This window comes from Nerophis ophidion, linkage group LG05, assembly GCF_033978795.1.
Source record: "Nerophis ophidion isolate RoL-2023_Sa linkage group LG05, RoL_Noph_v1.0, whole genome shotgun sequence".
Lineage (NCBI taxonomy): Eukaryota > Metazoa > Chordata > Actinopteri > Syngnathiformes > Syngnathidae > Nerophis > Nerophis ophidion.
Genome location: NC_084615.1, coordinates 31,577,506 through 31,603,514, shown reverse-complemented (window position 1 = coordinate 31,603,514; position 26,009 = coordinate 31,577,506). Strand labels below are relative to the sequence as shown.

At 39.1% G+C, this 26,009-nt stretch overlaps 1 protein-coding gene across 1 annotated transcript; it reads left to right on the top strand.

Annotated features, from left to right (window-relative positions):
• Nucleotides 1–1,026: 1,026 nt before the first annotated feature.
• epm2a (EPM2A glucan phosphatase, laforin) lies at nucleotides 1,027–24,595 on the top strand. Its single transcript, XM_061900565.1, has 4 exons — nucleotides 1,027–1,357; nucleotides 7,139–7,313; nucleotides 16,493–16,737; nucleotides 23,868–24,595. Exons 1-4 carry the CDS (start codon nucleotides 1,102–1,104, stop codon nucleotides 24,149–24,151), a joined length of 960 nt encoding a protein of 319 aa, XP_061756549.1. The 5' UTR covers nucleotides 1,027–1,101; the 3' UTR covers nucleotides 24,152–24,595.
• The last annotated feature ends 1,414 nt before the right edge of the window (nucleotides 24,596–26,009 follow it).

The following is a 26,009-nucleotide window of genomic DNA, read 5'->3' as shown; positions in this document are numbered from 1 at the left end:
TATCATGTTGTATGCATGCATGCATGTTCGAAATAAACTCAAACTCAAGTCCCAGTTTGTTAATTTCATTTCATCCTTTTTTTTATTCATCTCCTGCATTGATGTGCATATTTTATCGATAGACAATTATACCTCAATTTTACAATTTACATTTACACACCAATGCCTGAGAAGGAGCAGGATGAAAAAAATCGTATATTTTCCTGCCCCCTTCAACATAATACGTAGTCTTACTTCATGGATATCATACAAACCAACAAATACATCCAAACGTACTGAAAACAAACAAAAACACACAAGAAAAAGACAACAAGTGCAAAAATAACCTTCTCAGTGGCCTAGTGGTTAGAGTGTCAGCCCTGAGATCGGTAGGTTGGGAGTTCAAACCCCGGCCGAGTCATACCAAAGACTATAAAAATGGGACCCATTACCTTCTTGCTTGGCACTCAGCATCAAGGGTTGGAATTGGGGGTTAAATCACCAAAAATGATTCCCAGGCGCAGCACTGCTGCTGCCCACTGCTCCCCTCACCCCCCAGGGGGTGAACAGGGGGATGGGTCAAATACAGAGGACAAATTTCACCACACCTCTTGTGTGTCTGATAATCATTGATACTTTAACTTTAACTTTAATAGATAAGAAGCAAAATGTAAACACTTATGGCTGTCCATATGATCTTATTGTTCCGTCTTTATATGTTTTTTTCAATTGGAATATATTTTTACAGTCTTTTATCTCATTGGAAAGAGAATTCCATTGTTGAACCCCCACCACTGATGTACACATTTGTTTTAAAGTTGTCCTTGAATACTGATGTTTGAAATGACCTTTTCTTCTATGCTCTGTATTCTCAGAAGTGATGACAAACATTTTTTGTAAATTTGCTGGTAAAGTTTTACTTTTAGCCTTAAACAAGACACACAATATCTGGTAATAATACATCTTGCCCAGCATTATTTTACTACGTGAGTATTCACAATGTATTGTAGTTCTAAAAGATACCAGTAGAGGGAGCTACTATTCTGCTCCCTTACACCGGCTTTACTTCCGGCAACACATTAACGTGGTTTATTTTAGAACAGGATATATTAAGGACACAACATGACAACAATGTTATTCCGATTCGGTGTCATTCTCACTCCGGATTCAACGAATGTCGACCTGTTTATTTTGGGTTCCCGTGAGGAAATGGGCCAATGGGACCCGGGAAAAGCGGTCCGGATGAGAGCGAGTCGAAGTTCAGTTTCTACCCGGGAGCCGTGCCTCTGGATCGGGGACGTGCTGCTGCAAGACCCCTATAGAGACACACTGTGGTTCAAGTTCATCAAAAGGACGGAGGGAGCGTATATTTGGGAAGGTACTGCAATTTATACGCACACGCTCCATGGGGCCACTAGGATATACACTTGAATGCTATCCTTAAACTAAAAAAATATGATAGTAGAAACTAAATCGCCATTTTTGTTTCAATATGATGTAATGCAGAATTTAGCCACGTGATAGCAGTATAAGACCTACAGTATTGTCGTTGACCGTGTCAATGAAAACAAAGATAATTAGAAATCCAACCAATATTCCATCCATCCATTTTCTACCGCTTATTCCCTTTCGGGGTTGCGGGGGGCGCTGGCGCCTATCTCAGCAACAATCGGGCGGAAGGCGGGGTACACCCTGGACAAGTCGCCACCTCATCGCAGGGCCAACACAGATAGACAGACAACATTCACACTCACATTCACACACTAGGGCCAATTTAGTGTTGCCAATCAACCTATCCCCAAGTGCATGTCTTTGGAAGTGGGAGGAAGCCGGATATTACGGTGTTAAAATAGTACTACAAAATTATTATAACATATTTACAAACATATTTTGATTATTTACAAAAAGTTAACTGAACGGCCAAAACGTCCTGTTTTGCTATATTCTCCAGCACTTGTTCTCAACCTATTTTCAGTGATGTACCCCCTGTGAACATTTTTTTAATTCAAGTACCCCCTAATCAGAGCAAAGCATTTTTGGTTAAAAAAAATAGATAAAGAAATAAAATACAGCACTATGTCATCAGTTTCTGATTTATTAAATTGTATAACAGTGCAAAATATTGCTTATTTGTAGTTGTCTATCTTGAACTATTTGGAAAAAAAGATATAGAAATAACTAAAAACTTGTTGAAAAATAAACAAGTGATTCAATTATAAGTAAAGTTTTCTACACATAGAAGTTACATCAACGTAAAGTGCCCTCTTTGGGGATTGTAATAGAGATCCATCTGGATTCATTAACTTAATTCTAAACATTACTTTAACAAAAAATAAATCTTTAACAGAAATATTTATGGAACATGTCCACGAAAAATCTGGTTGTCAACAATGAATATTGCATTGTTGCATTTTTTTTCACAGTTTATAAACTTACATTCATATGTTGTTGAATTATTATTCAATAAATATATTTATAAAGGGTTTTTCAATTGTTGTTATTTTTAGAATATTTTAAAAATATCTCACGTACCCCTTGGCATACCTTCAAGTACCCCCAGGGGTACGCGTACCCCCATTTGAGAACCACTGAGCTACAGCAAGTCAAAGCACGAATAATACTAATTCGAATCAGAAATACTTTAATAATCCCCGAGGGGAAATAAAGATTTTCAGCACAATCCGATTTAAGAGCAGACAAACATTACAGGGAGACAGAACGGGATCGCTGACGGGTCTGCGCCCCTTACAAAAAGGTGAGAAACAGGTAAATTCTGTTTAAAACTCAGTCTAAGCGTAGGCTTCTGGAGAGGAGGTCTAGATCAGTGGTTCTGAAATGGGTGTACGCGTACCCCTGGGGGTACTTGAAGGTATGCCAAGGGGTACTTTATATATTTTTTAAATATTCTAAAAATACCAACAATTCAAAAATCCTTAATACATATATTTATTGAATACATACTTCAACAAAATATGAATGTAAGTTCATAAACTGTGGAAATAAATGCAACAATGCAATATTCAGTGTTGACAGCTTGATTTTTTGTGGACATGTTCCATAAATATTGATGTTAAAGATTTCTTTTTTTGTGAAGAAATGTTTAGAATTAAATTCATGAATCCAGATGAATATCTATTATAATCCCCTAAGAGTGCACTTTAGGTTGATGACTACTTCTTTGTGTAGAAATCTTTATTTATAATTGAATCACATGTTTATTTTTCAACAAGTTTTTAGTTATTTTTATATATTTTTTTCCAAATAGTTCAAGAAAGACCACTACAAATGAGCAATATTTTGCACTGTTATACAATTTAATAAATCAGAAACTGATGACATAGTGCTGTATTTTACTTCTTTATCTCTTTTTTTCAACCAAAAATGCTTTACTCTGATTAGGGGGTACTTGAATTTAAAAAATGTTCACAGGGGGTACATCACTGAAAAAAGGTTGAGAACCACATGTCTAGATTGAGGCCAAGGGAAAAAACAATCTCATAGTCATAGCGCACATAAACAAGTTTAAGTTAATTGGCAACACGCATGCATAAAACATGATGCATCACCATTTCCAGTTTCTCTATTCAACATGTTCAAAAAGGAGTAGGAAGAAGCAGAGCTTATTTAATCCTTTACATAGCAGTTGCTAAAACATTTGTTCACTTCCTATTCTCAATTTATTCACAATATACTCCATAAGTAATAACAATAAAAATGAATAAATAATACTTGCTGAAGAAAGTTATATTTCATATGCTGAGATAAGATTATCTAAAATATGAATGGATAGATGAGATAAATTCAGAATGTTTATCATGGTTCTTGTTTTTTGTACTTAGTAAACACTTTAAGTTTGAAGAGTTTCTTGAAGTGGATCATAGTAAATTTTTTGAGTTCTTTGCTTAATCCATTCCATCATTTAATTCCACATACTGATATACTGAAGGTCTTAAGTGTTGTACGTGCGTACAAATGTTTTAAATTAAATTTTTCTCGAAGACTAAATTTCTCCTCTTTTGTTGAGAATAATGTGTATAATGTGTGTAAGAGGGAATTATCAAACATCAAAGATCTCAAAGGACATTAAATACACTAAAAGAGCATACAGTGTAGGTGATGCAACAAGCCATTTCTACATACAGCTACAACAGAGACAGGAGCAGACCCAACAAAGCAAACAAGAGAGCCGACTCCACCCTCGGTCGCCCATTAACATACCCAAAACATAATCCCCAAACATATTTGTGTAAACCAGTGGTTTTCAAAGTACGGCACAGTAAGTCTCCCTTCAGAGAGTAGAATTCATTTGGGGGCCTCAAAAAACGTATTGTCTGGATCCTAAAATGTGGACTTTTCTGTTTAATGCAGATGGTTTACTCACTCATAGCAAGAACTATATACAATAATTTTTCTTACGTGACGGTACCTGTTTTTGTGTGTATTTGGGATCCCCATGATATGAGATATTTATAAAACAATCTGGCCTCCTTCCAAACTTTTGCCAAAAGAGCCGTGTGGAATTTGAAACTTTAGTCACGTATTTTGCTTTAGTTATCTTCATATATGGTGGAGATTTACCTGGATAGGTTTGGTCATTTTTATTCAGTTTGTAGTCCAAAGTTGTAGTCAATAATGTCCTTCTTTTTCTCTATCCTCTTGTTGTAGTGCAGACTGGCTCTTACATGCACATGCATGCTAAAATCCTATGCTGTTGCCATTTCATATAAAACATAGCATGTAGTTCTAACTTACATCTGTCAGTAGACTCCATATGGAAGCGCTAAAAACTACAACATGGCTGACAGGGTGGCGTTGGCAGTCGAAAAGGGGTCTGATCTGGAGGACTTTGGCACATTATAATGATGGCCTATAAAACGGCGCATTCTGAAGAGACAGTCACAAAGTAGCTTCAAGATAAACTGTAAATAATGATCAATGCAAACATTTAGACCAAAGCATCCCCATTACATGTTATGTAGACAATAAGGAAGTGTTTTAAATGAAGAAAAAAAATCATAACATGACCTTTTTATAGATCTGTTAACTTCATACTTTATTGTAATTATGCTCTGTGCACCCTGGCCGGATAATTTTCAAATCTATTATGGCAATCTTGAATTTCTCTAGAAAGAACACAAATAAATTAACCTACACAACAAATACACATAGGGCTACACAAACCAAATTCCTTTTTAGCAAGCTGGAATGTCTCATGGAGTACTCAACCGTTTCATAATAAGTGTTTTTTAAATTCAGTAATAGGGTTGTACGGTATACCGGCATTGGTATAGTACCGCGATGCTAATGATTCATATTTGGTACTATACCGCCTCTAAAATGTACCGGCCCTCCGTCATCGTCACGCCGTGTCATTGCTGGTTTTACGAGCAGAGGAGCACTTTAGGCAGCGCACAATCACGGAGTACTTACAAGCAGACACGGTGTGTCGACAGAAAAGGGAAAACGGACGCATTTAGGCTTAAAAACTAATGATAGAGGTGAAGTTACAACTCTGAAACGCCCTCAGGAAGTGTTTCTTTAAGACATGGCTAGCTAGTTAGCAGCGAACGTCCAGCCGAAGTCGGCAGTGATTTAACTACTTCTAAATCACTAATCCTTGTCTCCATGGCGACATATATAGTAAGTTTCTTCCAAGTATCATCCCTGCAGGACGAGGATTAGCTTAACATGCTTCACTACACAATGTAGCTCACCAGCGTCACAATGTAAACATACACCATTGGTGGATCTACACTTAACATCCACTGTAATGATACCAAGTACAGAAGCATAACTAGTCGATACTACTATGATTACATCAATATTTTTTACCAAAATAGATACATGGATGATACAACAGAGGATTGGGAGAATGTCATGTTATCAGATGAAACCAAAATAGAACTTTTTGGTATAAACTCAACTCGTCGTGTTTGGAGGAAGACGAATACTGAGTTGCATCACAAGAACACCATACCTACTGTGAAGCATGGGGGTGGAAACATCATGCTTTGGGGCTATTTTTCTGCTAAGGAGACAGGACGACTGATCCGTGTTAAGGAAAGAATGAATGGGGCCATGTATCGTGAGATTTTGAGCCAAAACCTCCTTCCATCAGTGAGAGCTTTGAATGGTTGACCAAATACTTATTTTCCACCATAATTTACAAAAAAATATTTAAAATTCCTACAATGTGAATTCCTGGATTTTTTTTTTCACATTCTGTCTCTCACAGTTGAAGTGATGAAAATTACAGACCTCTGTCATCATTTTAAGTGGGAGAACTTGCACAATCGGTGGCTGACTAAATACTTTTTTGCCCCAGTGTTTATATTGTATATTATGTTTATAAACTCAGGAAATATGTCCCTGGACACATGAAGAATTTGAATATGACCAATATACGATCTTGTAATGACTTTGTATCGGTTTGATACCCACATTTGTGGTATCATTCAAAACTAATGTAAAGTATCAAACAAAAGAAGAATAAGTGATTATTACATTTTAACAGAAGTTAAAATGTAATAATCACTTACAATTAAGACATGTTAAATTAACTTAACATGTTAAGTTAATTTAACATATTAAAAGAAAAAGTAAGTAGATATTTACTGTAAATGGACAAGTAGATTAATAATTCATTTTCTACCACTTGTCCTTAATCATTTTGACAAAATATAATGATAAATGACAATATGTTACTGCATATGTCCGCAGCTAAATTAGGAGCCTTTGTTTGCTTATTTATTACTAAAAGACAAGTTGTCTTGTATGTTCACTATTTTATTTAAGGACAAAATTGCAATAAGAGACATATGTTTAATTTACCATAAAGTTTTTTTTGTTAAAACAAAGCCAATAATGCAATTATTTGTGGTCCCTTTTATTTAGAAAAGTATCGAAATACAATTTGGTACCGATACCAAAATATTAGTATTGGGACAACACTGTTCAGTAGTATATGTATAATGGCTTACATAGCTCAGAGTCACTATAACCAAGGGTAGATGTTAACAAACATGGTTACTACATAATTCTGAAATCTGTACAGTACTTAATGCGGCACAGATTCACACGGACGCTATTTATAAAGGCCCCCCTTCAAACAGAGTTTGAGTCACCAACTTTAGACCAATATCTGACTGTCTCTACGCAGGTAATGGGCCCCACCATGACAGAACATGCAATTACGACGAGCAGAACGTGGTGGATGGTGTCTACTGCCACCCCATAGGCCACTGGATCGAGGAAGAGGGTCACACGGACGAGATGAAGCACACCACCAACTTCTACTTGAGCGTGGCTGGTCAGAACGCCATGCATTTCTCCAGGTAATACAATATCACAGATTAAATGCCACGAGTGCATTGTGGAGGGACGCTAACATAACAGCTTTTTGTCCAAAAGGTTTTGCCCGTTGAAATTTGCTTTGTGTAGTTCTGGAAAGTAAACTCTGAAGATGCATACGCAACAGTTATTAGGCACATTTACACACTAAAGTGCCCAACTGACAGTGCAAGTTATGCAGTTCTCATCATTGCTGCTCATTAGGGTCCATTGAAATTGTTTTACATTTGAGGAAAAAAAAAAACAGGCAATAGGATCTTTACCGCTCTCTGGTTGCCAGGCAACCGGTGGAGACTCCAGGAACCATAGCGAATCATTTACAGTATCTGGCCTATATCCCATGGAAGCCACAAAAAAAAACTGTATTATTGTATTAAACGAGTGCTACATGGACGATTTACTGCCGCATAAATGGTACCGCACGAGCTGTAAATGTGTTTTTTTTTTAATGCTAAGCTAATTCATTTGGAGTGTACTAATGTGAGAACAGTGAACTGGGAAGCAGTTTGTAGCGATGGACAATCATCTGCTGCTAAATCCGTCAAAGATAACGGTGCTTCTGTGTCTTGTGAGGGCGGCAGCGTTTTTAAGTAGCTGTCCTTTCAACATGAACCTTGCTCCATCCAATTATTGTTGTAATAGCTCTCTCCCTCTGTCATCGCTGAGTTTAACCTCTTGAGTCCTTCCTGTTTTCTGGTCTCGACCAATCGGTAGGTTTGTAAAATTCAGTAAGTAGCCCAGTGCACAACAAGGTGATGTCTGTGTAGATATAAATTTCCCCCCCCCTTCATCCTAGCGGCGCACCCTAGATCAGGGGTGCTCACACTTTTTCTGCAGGCGAGCTACTTTTCAATTGACCCAGTCGAGGAGATCTACCTCATTCATATTTTTTAATTTATATTTATTTATTTATGAAAGAGACATTTTTGTTAAGTTAATGGGACGGCGTGGCGCAGTTACAGAGTGGCCTTGCGCAACCCGAGGGTCCCTAGTACCAACCTCGTCACGTCCGTTGTGTCCTGAGCAACACACTTCACCCTTGCTCCTGATGGGTGCTGGTTAGCGCCTTGCATGGCAGCTCCCTCCATCAGTGTGTGAATGTGTGTGTGAATGGGTAAATGTGGAAGTAGTGTCAAAGCGCTTTGAGTACCTTGAAGGTAGAAAAGCGCTATACAAGTACAACCCATTTATCATTTAATGGTGTTTAATGATAATACAAGCATGTTTAACACATATAGATTCCTTTCTTTCATGAAGACAAGAATATAAGTTGGTGTATTTGATTCTGATGACTTAAAGTTAAATTACCAATGATTGTCACACACACACTAGGTGTGGTGAAATTTGTCTTCTGCATTTGACCCATCCCCTTGATCACCCCCTGGGAGGTGAGGGGAGCAGTGGGCAGCAGCGGTGCCGTGCCCGGGATTCATTTATGGTGATTTAACCCCCAATTCCAACTCTTGATGCGGAGTGCCAAGCAGGGAGGCAATGGGTCCCATTTTTTTATAGTCTTTGGTATGACTCGGCCGGGGTTTCAACTCCCAACCTACCGATCTCAGGGCGGACACTCTAACCACTAGGCCACTGAGTAGCTTGCATTGATTGGAATCAGACAGTGGTGCTGATAACGTCCGCATTTTCAAATGGAGGAGAAAAAAAGTCCTCCTTTCTGTCCAATACCAAATGAAAGTGGTTGGATTTGGCATCTCATTTGTCCAACTTGCATAATCTTTTTTAAAGACTTTGTTATGAGAGTAGCATATGTGTGTGTGGCCCTTCAATGTGTTGACAGCAGGTGAGTGACGTCAGTGAGTGTGTGGGCAAGCGAGGAGAGGAAGTGGTCGCAGAGGGCGCGGGAGAATTACATTGCCATCAAACTCCGGAGCTTGCTAGCTTGTGCACGCTAGCTTTCTGAGACTTTTATTTAGTTAGCACAGTCAGGATGAAGCAGGTCTTTTATGGTGAAGACAGGAACTGTGCAGTCGGTCTTTAGAGTTTCGACAGCAGGTACGGCCCAAGAGTCTGTTGAAATAAAAAGTGTTTCTCTCCGTTCTGTAAGTGATCTTCTTCTTAATAATGAGCTCGCAGCAGCCAGCGTCATCTCACAAGATCCTCGGGTGCCGAGAATGTCAAACAACTGACGAAAGTGAAGTCTTGGGGAAGATTGATGATTGCTCATTTTAATGTCTATTTTTTTAATGCCTGGCTTGTAATCGATTGACACACCCTCCGCGATCGACCGGTAGCTCGAGATCAACGTAATGCCCACCCTTGCCCCAGAGAGTGCTGCCCCTGGGCCATTTGGGGTGTAACGATTCAGTCATATTTCAATAGTTTAATTTATATTCCTAAATATCGAATATATAGGTCTGTGCTTGGCAAGTTTGTCTTCCGTAAGTTAGGTATCAATCCAAGATTGTTTTGAAAGGGAATCGATTGATTTTATCGATATAAGAAAAAGGAAACAATTGGATTTGACAACGGCAGACTTTATGAGATTTAAAGGTGCCATATGTAGAAATTTCATGTCAAGTCATCGTTAAATGGCCGTGATATGTCAAAAGGCATTAATAAATCATGTTCTTTTCGAATACCTCTATAACTGATAACAGAAGTTCTGCCGGGATATGCTCATTTCAAAATTAGAATTACAGCCCCGAAATGTTGTATATTGTTTTAATTTCGATGTCCCGCCATCCACCGTTTGACAAATTAGAAAGGCTGTGAGTGTGTTACATCCAGGTTGCCAGTTACGCACCGCCATCTTTGTTGAGCTACTGCCACGGGTAAAGCTACTAAACATGTCAGACCTTAGTAAATCTAAAAAGGCCTTTTAAGATTCTCAACTTATTCATGACAAAGCCAGGAACAAAACGAGAATTTGAACCGGGGTTGCCTTTGAAAGATGGAGAAGATTGAAGGCGGAGATGATTTTTTTCGTCTGACACCAAACTTGCGTTTACGTTTTCCTTTCACTTGTAATAAATGGAAATGGACATTTCGTATGTAAACTATATAGTCCAATACAATCTATGACCTTGTCTAACAAAACTAGTCTGTTCGTGCAACGAATGCTTAGTACGTACCCAGTGGCCTAGTGGTTAGTGTCCACCCTGAGATCAGTAGGTTGTGAGTTCAAACCCTGGACGAGTCATACCAAAGACTATAAAATGGGACACATTACCTCCCTGCTTGGCACTCAGCATCAAGGGTTGGAATTGGGGGTTAAATCAATGCCACGGCTGCTGTTTACTGCTCCCCTCACCTCCCAGGAGGTGATCAAGAGTGATGGGTCAAATGCAGAGAATAATTTCGCCACACCTAGTGTGCGTGTGACAATCATTGGTACTTTAATTTTACCTTTTGGAGCAAAGCACCACCACGCATGATGTGCGTACATGGAAGACAATGCGGTGCGTCAGGTTGGATGCAACATGGAGTTATGCTGAGAAATGTAGGAGGTAATTTTACTGTTGGCCTTGGCTTGCCATCAAAGTAGGCCTATGTGATATATAGTATATTATATATAAAATATTTTGATGGTGGTCCGTGCGGTCAAACTAGACATCTTAGCAGATTAATGCCAACTATCTGTCCCGACTCCCGACTGAAATATTGCTGTGTAACTTTAAAAATACATTTGGGTAATCGACATTCGTAAAATGTGGCATAATTACTTCGTAAACCATCTTGCAAGTCAGCTCAGTGGCCTTGTGGTTGGAGTGTCCGCCCTGAGACTGGGAGGTTTTGAGTTCAAACCCCGGCCGAGTCATACCAAAGACTACAGAAAAATGGGACCCATTATCTCCCTGCTTGGCACTCAGCATCAAGTGTTGGAATTTGGGGTTAAATCACCAAATGATTCCTGGGCGCTGCCACTGCTGCTGCTCACTGCTCCCCTCCCCTCCCAAGGGGTGAACAAGGCGATGTGTGTGTGTGTGTGTGTGTGTGTGTGTGTGTGTGTGTGTGTGTGTGTGTGTGTGTGTGTGTGTGTGTGTGTGTGTGTGTGTGTGTGTGTGTGTGTGTGAGTGAGTGACTATCATTGGTACTTTAAGTTTTAACTTTAACTTAAACAAATGGGACCGATTACCTCCCTGCTTGGAACTCAGCATCAAGGGTTGGAATTGGGGGTTAAATCACCAAATGATTCCTGGGCATGGCCACCGCTGCTGCCCACTGCTCCCCTCAACTGCCATGGGGTGAACAAGGGGATGGGTCAAATGCAGAGGACAAATTTGACCACACCTAGTGTGTGCATGACAATCGTTTAGCTTTTAACTTTAACTTAACATTGCAAGAAGCATAAACAAGAGAAACCTTGTCGATTGCCATTTGAAGTTTGGAGTAGTATTCGGATTCGGCTGCGTATCTGGCAACCTCAGTCATGGAGAGTGGGAGGGGACTAAAGAATTTTGACCGTAAATGCAGTCCCATTTCTGGCCAAATTACTACATATGGCTCCTTTAACATTTTTAAAGATAAGAGCGTTTAAAGTTAAACATTTTAACGTCTGTGGCGTCATCAAAATAAAAATGGCTTATACTTATGGTCGTCGAAAAAGGTGATAACAAACGCAAATGCCACAAGACAACATCAAAAATTACAACTCAAAAACCTTCAGATACAGCACGACTGCAAAATCCACAACGAAGACAAACAACACAACGATATAACGCCGCAACACAACTTTGAGCTACAAATGATTGACACAACGAAAGTGACAGTGGAGCAAGTTACGGCAGCGCACCCACTTCCGGAACACATCACCATGAAGTGTTACACAGCACCTGGCAGTCAAGGAGCAGTAATTTCATCACAAAAAAATAAATAGAAGAGATGGATGAAGAAGGCTATGGAAATTAGGAAGCCAGGGGGCAACATCATCAACGCGGGGGATAGGGGGCATACATGCTTTCGCACTCCTTGACGCCAAGGTGGAGAATAGAATAAAGATATGGCTGGGTTGGGAACTTTATTCAGCAGGTGAATCTACTGTTAAAATGTTGGTCACTGTAGTTTAATTTAATTGAATATTTTTTTGAATAATTTCTTGAATTTCGAAATTGAGTTTAGAAAAGGTTTCCTGTTAATTAAACCCAAAGTTTTGGTTGCACTTTATTTGAATAAGATGTGAATGCATTGATGTTGACTTGCTTGTTTGTATCCATCATTAATTTATATCTAATTTCCTTACTGGAAATAACAGGAATATAGGAAACTACACATTCAGCCCTCATTACTCGGGGCGGTATAGCTCGGTTGGTCGAGTGCCCGGGCCAGCATCTTGAGGGTTCCAGGTTCGATCCCTGGTTCTGCCATCCTAGTCACTGCCGTTGTGTCCTTGTTCAAGACACTTTACCCACCTGCTCCCAGTGCCACCCACACTGGTTTAAATGTAACTTAGATATTGAGTTTCACAATGTAAAGCGCTTTGAGTCACTAGAGAAAAGAGCTATATAAATATAATTCACTTCACTTCACGTGCAGTGTCCAGTGTCCAGTATCCAGGACTTATTTCACAAGTCACACTGGTTGATTTTTTTTTTGCTAAAAAGTTACTGAATCAATTCTAACTCAATGGTTTCAGATCGTATTGTTAAAAAAAAAAAAAAAAAAAAAAATTGACATTGTCCCTGAATTGTATCGGCGACTACAAATATCGAATTGAATCGAATTGTGGTTAAAACTAATTGTTAGAGGCCATTATATAAAACATCCAATGTGTTTGTGAAGTCGACAGTACCGGCAGTTAAATCACCATTAAGAGTCAAACCGGATTCGTTAATTTGCAAACTGAACCAAATCGAAGTCAGATCACTTTCTGACAGCCACCGGTGACTTGGCACATTAAGTTGTCGGAGAAGAAACAAGGACCTGGCTAATGTTGTTAGCTGTTAATTTGCGCCCGAGGATCCTACAAGGCTTATGTCGAGGACCCGTGTGTTCTCTGAGAGAGAGAAATTGCCCTCGTGTCTGGCCTAATAATCGCTTTTCAAATGAGTTGCCGAGACCTTGCATTCCTGTACCCCCGTGGATCATACACACTAGCCTCTGCAGTTCCTCAGGAGGCTGCTTTCATTGCTCACGCTAATACATTCAGGGAACAGGTGGTTGGAGGGTTGTGCTGTCATTATTTAAATAACACTCACAATAATGTGTACACCTTTTACATCACAACATTGTATCTTCTCAAGGGACATTACTACCAGAATGTGAAATTGGATATAGCCCTAAATTAACGTTTCCCTCAACGAACCGCTGATCCTCATTGGCGGCAGCACTCATACTGTTGCGAGCTATTTAGACAATAATGGCTGTGTGGTGAGACATTTTAAGTGTATAGTACAGACCTGGGCAAATTAAGGCCCGGGGGCCACATGCGGCCCGTTAAGCTTTTCAATCTGGCCCGACGGACGTCCGTCGGACATTACCAGATATTGTTTTTAGATCTTTAAGATGGAAAGTGTAGCTGCCATTATGATGTGTAGTCATGTTTTCTGATGGCCGTAAGTCTTCAACTATACTAATTAGGGGTGTAACGGTACATAACATTTTTTGTTCGGTACGTACCTCGGTTTACAGGTCACGATTCGGTTCATTTTCGGTACAGTAAGAAAACAACAAAATATAAATGTTTTGGGTATTTATTTACCAAATTTGTAAACAATGGCTTGATCTTTTTAACATTGGGAACACTATAATAATTCTGCCCACGTTAATCCACATTAAACTGCCTCAAGTTGTTGCTTAGATGAAATAAAATTACACAACTTTTCTTCTACATATAAAAAGTGCAACATTAAACAGTTTCAATTCAACTCATCGTGCTTAATTTATTACAACATTTGGGAAGCCTGTAGTTGATTTTTTATTATGTAAATGTTATATTTGTATCAACATGTGATAGCAGGGACCCTGCCATTCAAAACTAGGCTGCTACATTACTAATGATTAATGTAACTATAGCTGAAAAATAGTACAATCGCAATAGGAGAGACTATTCATCCCTGAACACCATGGAGGTCATGTAGGCTTTATGATGCACTTACATTATTATATACACTATCAGAGACAGAAAACCTTCATTTAACATAATGTCCTTTTTTGCTGCTTCAACACACCTCAATCAACACTGTCCGTAACACACACACACACACACTGCAGCTCAGTGTGTGTGTGTTTCTAGAAGGTCAACGGGCTCATAGTGATGTTTAGAAAGTAGTTGACTTGGAAGTGTTTAGTATAATTTAGGGAGAGTCCGTTGCTCCCCTGCTAAAAGCCTATCTGCTCCACGCTGAAGCGCTAACTAGATGCGCTCTGAATACGCACTGCTGATTGGCTTGTTATCGCTACTGTTGTAACCAATCAGATGGTTGTGTGGGAGGGACAATGCAGGGTGCTGTGCAGGAGACTGAGGCAGAAGGGAGCGGAGCAGCTTGTTAAGACTTTAGCATAGGCGGCTACTTCATATGTTTGTGTGGAACTCGTTCGGTACTCCTCCGCACCGAACCAGAACCCCCGTACCGAAACCCCCGTACCGAAACGGTTCAATACAAATACACGTACCGTTACACCCCTAATACTAATCAATCAATGTTTATTTATATAGCCCTAAATCACAAGCGTCTCAAAGGGCTGCACAAGCCACAACGACATCCACGGTACAGAGCCCACATAAGGGCAAGGAATAACTCACCCCAGTGGGAAGAGTAAGTCTTTCAATGCTTGAAATATGCGCTTATGGATGATATACCTTTTACTATGGTCATCTAATTAGTTACTATGGTCATCTACGTCACAGCAGCTCAGATGAGGCACCAAGCAGTGTGGGTGTTGTAATGTAATGAGTTACTATGGTCATCTAATTAGTTACTATGGTCATCTACGTCACAGCAGCTCAGATGAGGCACCAAGCAGTGTGGGTGTTGTAATGTAATGAGTTACTATGGTCATCTAATTAGTTACTATGGTCATCTACGTCACAGCAGCTCAAACGAGGCACCAAGCAGTGTGGGCGGGAAGCGTTTCCACAGACGCGAAAGGAAATTTTCTCAACAAAGTTGTAAAGCTTAGTGATACATCAGATTGTAGGTGGGTTTATTTTGTACCCTCCGTGTTCATATGTCACTGTTTGTTGCATTTTTGTTGCGTTTCACTTGAATGTAAAATGTGTCGATCGAAAGGGGGTGTGACATTCATAATTTGTCAATATTCAGTGTTTTATCCTTCATAGAATTTTTTTTCAATTCCATTACGTTTTTTGAGGCGGTTTGTAATATTGTTTTTAGCATTCAATCGGACATTATTGAGAGGTTTTGTACTAGTGTTTCTAAAAATAGATATACCATCCCCCACACACATTTTTGTTCTCTAAATGTAGCCCCCGGGTCAAAATAACTACCCTGGCCTGGTATAGTATATTTCTACTACTGCATACGCTGACAACAGTTTAACTTGGATTTATAGAAACCCTCGTTGTACAATGGATGAACGTTGTCTTTGAGTGCGAACGTTTCATCCACCCATTGTTTGGTTTCGCAGCGCTACTGTGCAAGGCTACTTTGTGTGCCTTTTAAGGTGGTTTTATTAGCCATTTTACAAAAGGTTTCTATATTTGCTAGCTTAATATGAGTCCAAATAAAGAAATTGTCAAGCGATGTGTGGTTTGAAACATGCAAGAAGTGTCCACAGCATTATCAACGCTGTCGGTAGTTAGCCCCCGTCCCCTGTCCGTTGCATACCAATAATATTAAAGTTAAAGAGATTTTTAAGAAGTTTGTGATTTCAAATTGTGAGTGCACCACAAAGCTAGTGACAGAGTGTGTGCGTATTGCCTGGGCAGTTACAAATGAGGACAGTTGAGGTGTTATGTTGTTTAAACAAAAAGTTGATCCATCGCCCCATTGTTATGTTTGTTTGATACACAGTACTGTATAGCGGTTTATGTTGTATTCAAACTTTTAATAATATGTGGACTTTTGTAGAAGCTGGAACCCATTATTAATGTTTACATTGTTTCTTAGGGAGACGTTTGCTTCAATATACAAGCTTTTCTATGTACAATCCTTGTTTAAGAAGTAATTGAGTTCGTAAATTGTACTGTGGTTCACAAAAAGTCAGTTTTAATTCAACTTTGAACTATGTTTATTATTGCTTGCAGGGTGCTGCCTCGGCTTTGGTTGGGCAGCTGTCCTCGGTTGGCCGAACATGTGACTATCAAGATGAAGCACGACCTCGGCATCACGGCGGTGATGAACTTCCAGACTGAAGGGGACGTGATGAACAACTCACACGGCTGCAGGCGGAACCTTGGGGATGCCATGACCGTCGACACCATGATGCATTTGTACAACGACTGCGGCCTTGTGTACGTGTGGATGCCCACGCCCGACATGAGCACTGAAGGTAAGACGAGTGTTTGAGACACACACACTCGGATGAAAATCTCCATCTTGCCAAGTCATTCCCTGCTTTATATTTTGTGAGCTTTTTCTGTCCACTGCATAACTGACCCAGTGACCCAAGAAGTCATTTTGACTTTAATTTCTCACACATTGCTTAATGCGGTCTATAAAACACCTGCTGTTACTTTAAGGTGTTGTACAGAATCACTACGAAGTTGTATTAGAAATAATTTACTTCCCCAATTTTCTTATCAGTTCCACTGCAGTACATTATTTCACCTTAATTCCTTCTTTCGCACATTCGATAGTGTTGCGCTTATATTGCAAAAGCAAGACAATTGGAGCTATCTTTGACACACAAACGTGTGTCCCGTTTAATCACACAAAACAGCAGGTCTCTTATACATACAGCGACTCCAAAATGCCAATACAAACAACATGGCGGATAGCACAGCAAGATACAGCAACATTAGCTCGGATTCAGACTCGGATTTCAGCGGCTTAAGCGATTCAACAGATTACGCATGTATTGAAACGGATGTTTGGAGTATGGAGGCAGATAGCAAAAACTAAATTGAAGAAGAAACTGAAGCTATTGAGCGAATAGCAATTGACCTTCTAACCAACGATTGAGTGTCGCAGGATATCCATACATCTCTGTGCCATGTCTGCCTTAGCATCGCCGGTAAAATGTGCAGACCAAACGATCGGGACTTTCGCATCTTGTGACACTGGAGCAACTCAAATCCGTCGATTGGTAAGTGTTTGTTTGGCATTAAATGTGGGTGCAGGGAAAGGCCTGATGCAAATATAGCTACAAATGTACATACAGCTAGCCTAAATAGCATGTTAGCATCGATTAGCTGGCAGTCATGCCGTGACCAAATATGTCTGATTAGCACATAAGTCAATAACATCAACAAAACTCACCTTTGTGATTTCGTTGACTTTATCGTTGGAAATGCATCGGCAGGATATCCATACATCTCTGTGCCATGTCTGCCTTAGCATCGCCGGTAGAATGTGCAGACCAAACGATCGGGACTTTCACATCTTGTGACACTGGAGCAACTTAAATCTGTCGATTGGTAAGTGTTTGTTTGGCATTAAATGTGGGTGTACATTAAATTTGTGGCATTAAATTTGTATGTACAAATGTACATACAGCTAGCCTAAATAGCATGTTAGCATCGATTAGCATGCCATGCTAATTGATGCTATCCATGCATTTGAGATGCCACGCCTGGATTACTAAGTCACTCCACGTAAGTCAACTTGAATCCATCCCTGTTCGTGTTGTTACAGCCGCCGACAACACACCGACGAGGCATGATGTCTCCAAGGTACGGAAAACAGTCGAAAAAACGGAAAATAACAGAGCTGATTTGACTTGGTGTTTGTAATGTGTTTGAGAAAATGGCGGATTGACTACCTATGGGACGTCACGTTGTGACGTCATCGCCCCGAGAGCGAATAATAGAAAGGCGTTTCATTCGCCAAAATTCACCCATTTAGAGTTCGGAAATCAGTTAAAAAAATATATGGTCTTTTTTCTGCAATTTCAAGGTATATAGTGACGCTTACATAGGTCTGGTGATAATGTTACCCTTTGAGGTGGTCAAATCTGGGGATAAACAACATTAAAGATGTACACATTGACAACACTCTTGCTTCTTTTCAGCAACTTTGTAATATATATATATGTATATATATATATATATATATATATATATATATATATATATATATATATATATACAGTTTTGTTTGGAATACTTTCCCCAGGTTCCTAAACTTACCAACTGGCACAATTTTAGATGCTTTGTTGACACCACTTCCAGCTTGAAAGGATCAATTACATGAATTTACAATAACAAAAATTATTTACGCCCTGAGTCTCTGAATTCGATTAAGTCACTTTGAGAGGGTGATTTAGGAGTGACCCTATCTGAGGAGAGCTGGACAGATATTTTAAATAGAGTTCATTAGTCTTCTATTTGTGGTAGACAGAGCCTTATTCAATGCAAGCTAATACATCGTACATATCACACTAAGGTCCAGCTGGCTAAGATGTATGACGGAATATCGGTATTATGTGATCCTCTGCTTAAGCTGGACAAACAAATTAGCTCTGTCATTCCAATCTATCTTTTTTCATCTAAGAATCCTCGCAAAAATACAACTGTATCTTTCGCAGGCTGACTTTGAAAGAGCTATCCATGCATTTGTGATGTCACGCCTGGATTAATGTAATTCGAGTACTTGCAGAACTCTGCTGCTCGTCTTTTAACCAAATCTAAACGACTTGAGCTTATTACTTCTGTACTGGTTTTCGTTCATTGGCTCCCAGTTACTTTTAGAGTTCAGTTTCAAATGTTACTTATTGTTTTTAAACGCTTACACCAAGAAGCCCCGCCCTATCTTATTGAGCTGCTGCAGCCTTATTGTCCCAGCAGGACCCTGAGGTCTTCAGACCAGTTCCTGCTGGCTGTCCTAAAAACAAGGCTAAAAACCAGAGGAGAGCCTTCTTAGTGTAACAAACAACCTTCCACTATCTATTAGATTGTCCAAAGTAAAAACATTGTTAAATCTAGGCAAAAACATATTTTGACTCCCTGGCGTTCAAATAGGACATCTTGGTTGTTTTTATTTCCTGTTTTATCCTTTTTTATTTATTTGTTATATTTGAGTATTTTAGGTTATACATTCTGCACTTCTATTAAGGTATATTTTACTATTATATTGTATTCATCCTTCCGTGTTACCATGTAATAGTAACACTATGTGCCCCTTTGTTTTGTTGCAAATTGTTTATGTCTGTATAGCACTTTGGCCAACTGGGGTTGCTTTTAAATGTGCTATATAAATAAATAAACTGAACTGAACACAAACTTATGTGCTGTTTAATCACACAAATCAGTACTTCTCTTGTACAAACAGCGACTCTAAAATTGTGGTCAAAACAAACTCTTAACTGCTTAGAGAATGTTAATCAAGAACAACATTGTTATGTGCACAATAGAACAATGGCAGTAAATAATGATGACAAAGTCAAGTAAACAGGTGTGGTGAATTACAGTATGTCACAAAAGCAACCGCTCCAATAATCAGATTTTGGAGTTCATTCTGAATAAGAAGACTCTCAGGTTACATAAACACAATTTGCAAAGACCTAAAACTACGTTTTATTTCTTGGCCACCAACATTAGAATTCTGAAGTATTGGCTGCAATATGAAGCATTTGATCCCCCTCCGTTATGGCTGATCATCAGGATTCAGGATGTTTTATTAATGTCCATTCTTTAACATATACAAGACTTTTAAGAACTGAAATTACATTTTTGGCACAGTCCCACTAAGAGCAGACATACGTTACAGGGAGACAAGAACAGGACCGCCAACGGATCAGCCACTTACGGTGCTCCTTAAAAAAAGGTGGGAAAAAGGTGATATTGGAAAAGGGGGGAAGAGTAAAAAATATCAGTCGAAGGCTGGACCCTCGGGAGGGGGTCCAGACAAAGTCCAAGGTAAAAAAAAACAAATTTGCCGTAGCACACATAAACAAGTTACATATAATCACAACAGCTCGCATCAGAGGGGGGTGGGAGGCGGGGAGTTGGGGCCCCAGAGACCAGCCTGTTGCTATAATATTAATAATATTATTATGGAGATAAACTCACCTAAACCAGATCCTCTTAGAGCTTTGGGTCACTCTCCTATGCACTCATTTACCTCCTTTTATACAAAAAACTCAATTGAAAAGACCTCATTCAGGATTTGGATTCAGTTTATGCGCTATTTTGGTCCACAGACTATTTCTAATCTTGCACCCATCACTGCTAATCATGCTTTCCCTCCCTCTTTTGTCAATAGTGCCTTCATAAGGTGGTCGAATCTGGGGATTAACAACATTAAAGATGTATACATTGACAACACATTTGCTTCTTTTCAGCAACTTTGTAATAAATCTTCACTCTCTAAGCCAGTGGTTCTCAACCTTTTTTCAGTGATGTACCCCCCTGTGAACATTTTTTTTATTCAAGTACCCCCTAATCAGAGCAAAGCATTTTTGGTTGAAAAAAAAGAGATAAAGAAGTAAAATACAGCACTATGTCATCAGTTTCTGATTTATTAAATTGTTTAACAGTGCAAAACATTGCTCATTTGTAGTGGTCTTTCTTGAACTATTTGGAAAAAAAGATATAAAAATAACTAAAAATATGTTGAAATATAAACAAGTGATTCAATTATAAATAAAGATTTCTACACATAGAAGTAATCATTAACCTAAAGTGCCCTCTTTGGGGATTGTAATAGAGATCCATTTGGATTCATAAACTTAATTCTAAACATTTCTTCCAAAAAAATTACTCTTTAACATCAGTGTTTATGGAACATTCCTCCCACCTCCAAAGACATGCACCTGGGGATAAGTTGATTGGCAACACTAAATTGGCCCTAGTGTGTGAATGTGAGTGTGAATGTTGTCTGTCTATCTGTGTTGGCCCTGCAATGAGGTGGCGACTTGTCCAGGGTGTACACCGCCTTCCGCCCGATTGAAGCTGAGATAGGCACCAGCGCCCCCCGCATCCCCAAAAAGGGAATAAGCGGTAGAAAATGGATGGATGAATGGGTTTATGGAACAATCTGTCAGCACTGAATATTGCATTGTTGTATTTTTTCACAGTTTTTGAACTTACATTCATATTTTGTTGAAGTATTATTCAATAATTGTGTTTATAAAGGATGTTTAAATTGTTGCTATTTTTAGAATAAAAAAAATGTATATCACCTACTTCTTGGCATACCCTCAAGTACCCCCAGGGGTACGCATACCCCCATTTGAGAACCACCGCCCTAAGCAATATATTTTTTCTATATATCTACAGATTTGCAGTTTTGTTTATGATACTTTTCCCAGGTTCCTAAATTTACCAACTGGCACAGTTTTAGGTGCTTTGTTGACACCACTTCCAGCTTTAAAAGGATCAATTACATGTATTTACAATCAAATTTTTCATTTATGCCCCGAGTCTCTGAATTCAGTTAAGTCACTTTGAGAGGGTGATTTAGGAGTGACTCTGAGGAGATTTGGACAGAAATTTTAAATAGAGTTCATAAGTCTTCTATTTTGTGCTTATTCAATGCAAGCTGATTCATCGTACCTGTTATACCAATGTCCGGCTGGCTAAGCTGTATGACGGAATATCGGTATTATGTATATCAGTGTCAACAGCCTCCAGCTAACTTAATACATATGTTTGGCTCTGTCCATCCCTGTAAAGTTATTAGACTGCTTTTTTTTTTTTTTACTTTGTCTTTGGTAATTGGTAAAAGGATTGAATTGACTCATCGAAGCAAAAAATAACTTAGTAGCATTTACCGTATTTTTCAGAGTATAAGTCACGCCGGAGTATAAGTCGCACCTGCCGAAAATGCATATAAAGAAGGAAAATAACATATAAGTCGCACTGGAGTATAAGTCGCATTTTTGGGGGAAATGTATTTGATAAAACCCAACATCAAGAATAGACATTTGAAAGGCAATTTAAATAAATAAAGAATAGTGAACAACAGGCTGAATAAGTGTACGTTATATGACGCATATATAACCAACCGAGAAGGTGCCTGGTATGTTAACGTAACATATTATGGTAAGAGTCATTCAAATAACTATAACATATAGAACATGCTATACGTTTACCAAACAATCTGTCACTCCTAATCGATAAATCCCATGAAGTCTTATACGTCTAGTCTCTTACGTGAATGAGCTAAATATTATTATTTAATATTTTACGGTAATGTCTTAATAAATTCAAACATAAGACGCTCCTGAGTATAAGTCGCACCCCTGGCCAAACCATGAAAAAAACTGCGACTTATAGTCCGAAAAATACGGTACTACTTTGTTGGCTAGAAGATTGTGCTACATTGGAAGGGTGTAGCGCCTCCTTGCCACACCCGCTGGATTAGAGGTATGTTTTTTTTCCCCTTAAATTCTAGAAAATAGGCTGGCATTGAAGAAGTATGTGCTTTTGAAAAATGTTTAACCCCGATTAGAAAGTAATTGAAGTCCGGATGATTGATGGGCATTTTGTTTGCTTTTGTGTATTGCTGCACAGTGTTGTGGCCATTCAGGTGTGCAGTTGTCTGTGGCTTCATGTCAGTGTTTGCCTGTACCTATTTGACTTATGTTTTTCGTTTTTTTTATGGTGGAGGGGAAGGCCATTTGATGTGTGTTGAATTGTGTTTTGAGCAAGTGTATATGTCAAAAGCTCAAACAAATAACTACTAAATTTCATCCTCGACAGCACACTTTCCTTTCAAGCTCACATTAACAGCATTACCCGGTCTTCGCCCATCCCTTACCCCACATACTGCTGCCATATTAGTCCATAGCCTGGTCACTTCTCGCCTGGACTATTGCAACTCTCTCCTGTTTGGTCTCCCTCACAAGTCACTTTACAAACTTCAGCTTCTCCAGAACTCTGCAACGGATAATCACCAGAACCCCTTCAATTCAGCACATCACCCCTGTTTTGCAGCAACTCCAATAGCTACCCATCACACATCGTATTCACTTTAAAATAATTCTCCTCACTTTCAAAGCCATCCATAACCTCTCTCCATCATATCTCTCTGACCTGATCCATGTCGCCATGCCCTCACGTTCCCTAAGACCCTCTTCATCCATCCATCTCACTGTTATTTAAACTGTCCACCATGGGTGCCCGAGCTTTCAGCCGCTCTGCCCCACATCTTTGGAACTCATTACCACCAGACCTTCGCAACTTGGACTCATTATCCCTCTTCAAGTCAAGACTCAAAACACACCTATTCCGGACTGCTTATTCTTTGTAATCATCCTATCTTATCTATCTTTGTTGTTATTATTGTTGATTTTATCCAATTGGATTTTATTGTTTTGATTTTGTACGGTGTCCTTGAGTGCCCAGAAAGGCGCCTTATAAATCAAATGTATTATTATTATTAAATTTGGTACACATCTTAAAGAGACTGGCAAGCACATATGCATAATCTAGAAAGGATTGGTTGAAAACATGGCTGCCATCTACTAATATTTATGTTGTTTCTAAAACTTTAATGTCTTCCCATGTTCTCGTATAGGTCGCGTCCGGATGCTTCCCCAGGCTGTCTTCCTGCTTCACGGCCTCCTAGAGAACGGTCACACAGTCTACGTCCACTGTAACGCAGGAGTGGGCCGGTCCACGGCGGCTGTATGCGGCCTGCTAATGTATGTGCTGGGCTGGAGCCTAAGGAAGGTACAGTACGTGGTTGCATCCAGAAGGCCCGTGGTGTACATCGATGAGCAGGCTTTACTGCAGGCCCAAGCGGACTTTAAGCACAAATTTGGACTGCTAAGATCGTCTCTCTCTTATGCAGATACATGAGGTTGGAGAGTCTAACTGGAGAGACTGCAATCCATTAGTGTGACTTTTCAGCTGTGTCTTATCCGCAAATCTAGGCAGTGGTCGGCTGACTTAAAGCGCGCATGCTGCACTTAATTAATGCAACTTTTTCTTAGATAAAACATGCATGGAGTTAGAAAGTCACTGTTGAATTGGCATTTGGAGAAACCTCTAAGAGTTCTGACCTACATGGCTGACTGGGCTTGATATCACGTCCTTTTCCTGTCTGCTATCAAAACTATGTTTACGCCCAACAACTACAATGGACTTTTTGACAGGACTAAAATATTTATGAGTTTTTCTTTGTGACTTGCATGCAAAAGGTTTCCATAGGGAGTATGGAATGTTAGCAGTGATGGGTGAGTCATATACATGGAAATACAGACTATGCATTGCATTTGAATAAACATTACTCTATAAAATGTGTTTTTGGGTGACTGCATTATGTGAAGTAGCATAATATCTGTATTTTTTAGCAGAGTAATTGTGGATATACTCTGTTGCAACCCTGTTTTACATTTCGAGTGATAATAGGAATTAACTGGAAATTTAAACTGGTAATTCAATTTTGCTTATCGTTCACAATCATTATGAGAGGCACATCTTTTTTCTTTTAGGATTCTAAAGATGATAAAACAAAAAGCTTGCATGATGCAGCTAATGGGAATTGGCATTGTAGCCTTCAAAGCCCTGTAAAATAACTTCAAAGCCCTCCATCAATGTTTTGTATACACACTGCATGTCTATTTATAATCTAGTAACATACATGTCATAACAATATGTAATATGTACAATATTTACTGTAATCTGGTCATTTTAAACAATATCGAAACATTTTCCTCAGCGCGTTTATGTCCATCCTAAAGATGTCACGGTATGAAAATGTCTTATCACAGTCATTGTGACCAAAATGATCACGGTCATTATCATAACAGTATTTTCAAATGTGCTCCACATTTTCAAAAAGTACTTAAACTGAAATGTTTTAACCAAGTTGTATTTAAAAAAAACACTGACAACACATTCAAAACTATTTCCTTTGTAGGAGATAACATTATCGTAGATAAAAATGCAGTTTCATGGACCTTCAGTAAAAATGTAATGTGCATATGAAAGCAAAACAAACATAAACAATGTCATATGGTAGAAGATAAATACATAAATGAAATAAATGTGAAAATTGTGCAATATAGCACTTTATGGCCATAATAGATTCCAAAAAATAAAATGTAAGAATTTTCAATGAAAGTGGATATATATAGGCCTTAAGCACAAGTGTCTCAAAGGTCAGCACAAGCCACAACAACATCCTCGGCTCAGATCCCACATCAGGGCAAGAAAAAACTCGAACCAATGGGATACAATGAGAAACCTTCCAAGAAATTTTGCAAGCTGGCACCTGATGGCGAATAAGACGTAACTTTACTTTTTGTCCATGTAGATAAAAATAGTGTTCATGTATGAAATGTAGTCTTACACATAGGCCTGCACAATTAAGGGCAAAATAATCCATCCATCCATCCATTTTCTACAGCTTATTCCCTTTCGGGGTCGCGGGGGGCGCTGGCGCCTATCTCAGCTACAATCGGGCGGAAGGCGGGGTACACCCTGGACAAGTCGGGGCAAAATAATAATTAAGATTTTTTTTTTTTTAATCAATTTTGAAATCATGATTGATTGTGTTACGTAAAACAAAGTTGGAGCGGGGTGTGAACGTGACGTCATTATTTAAATAGTAATGTTTAATAAAATGGCACTAGATAAAAAGCCATACCTTTAAATCAAGTATATGTTTTTTGTTAATAGTATCAACGTGTCATCTTTTTCTCATTATATGATA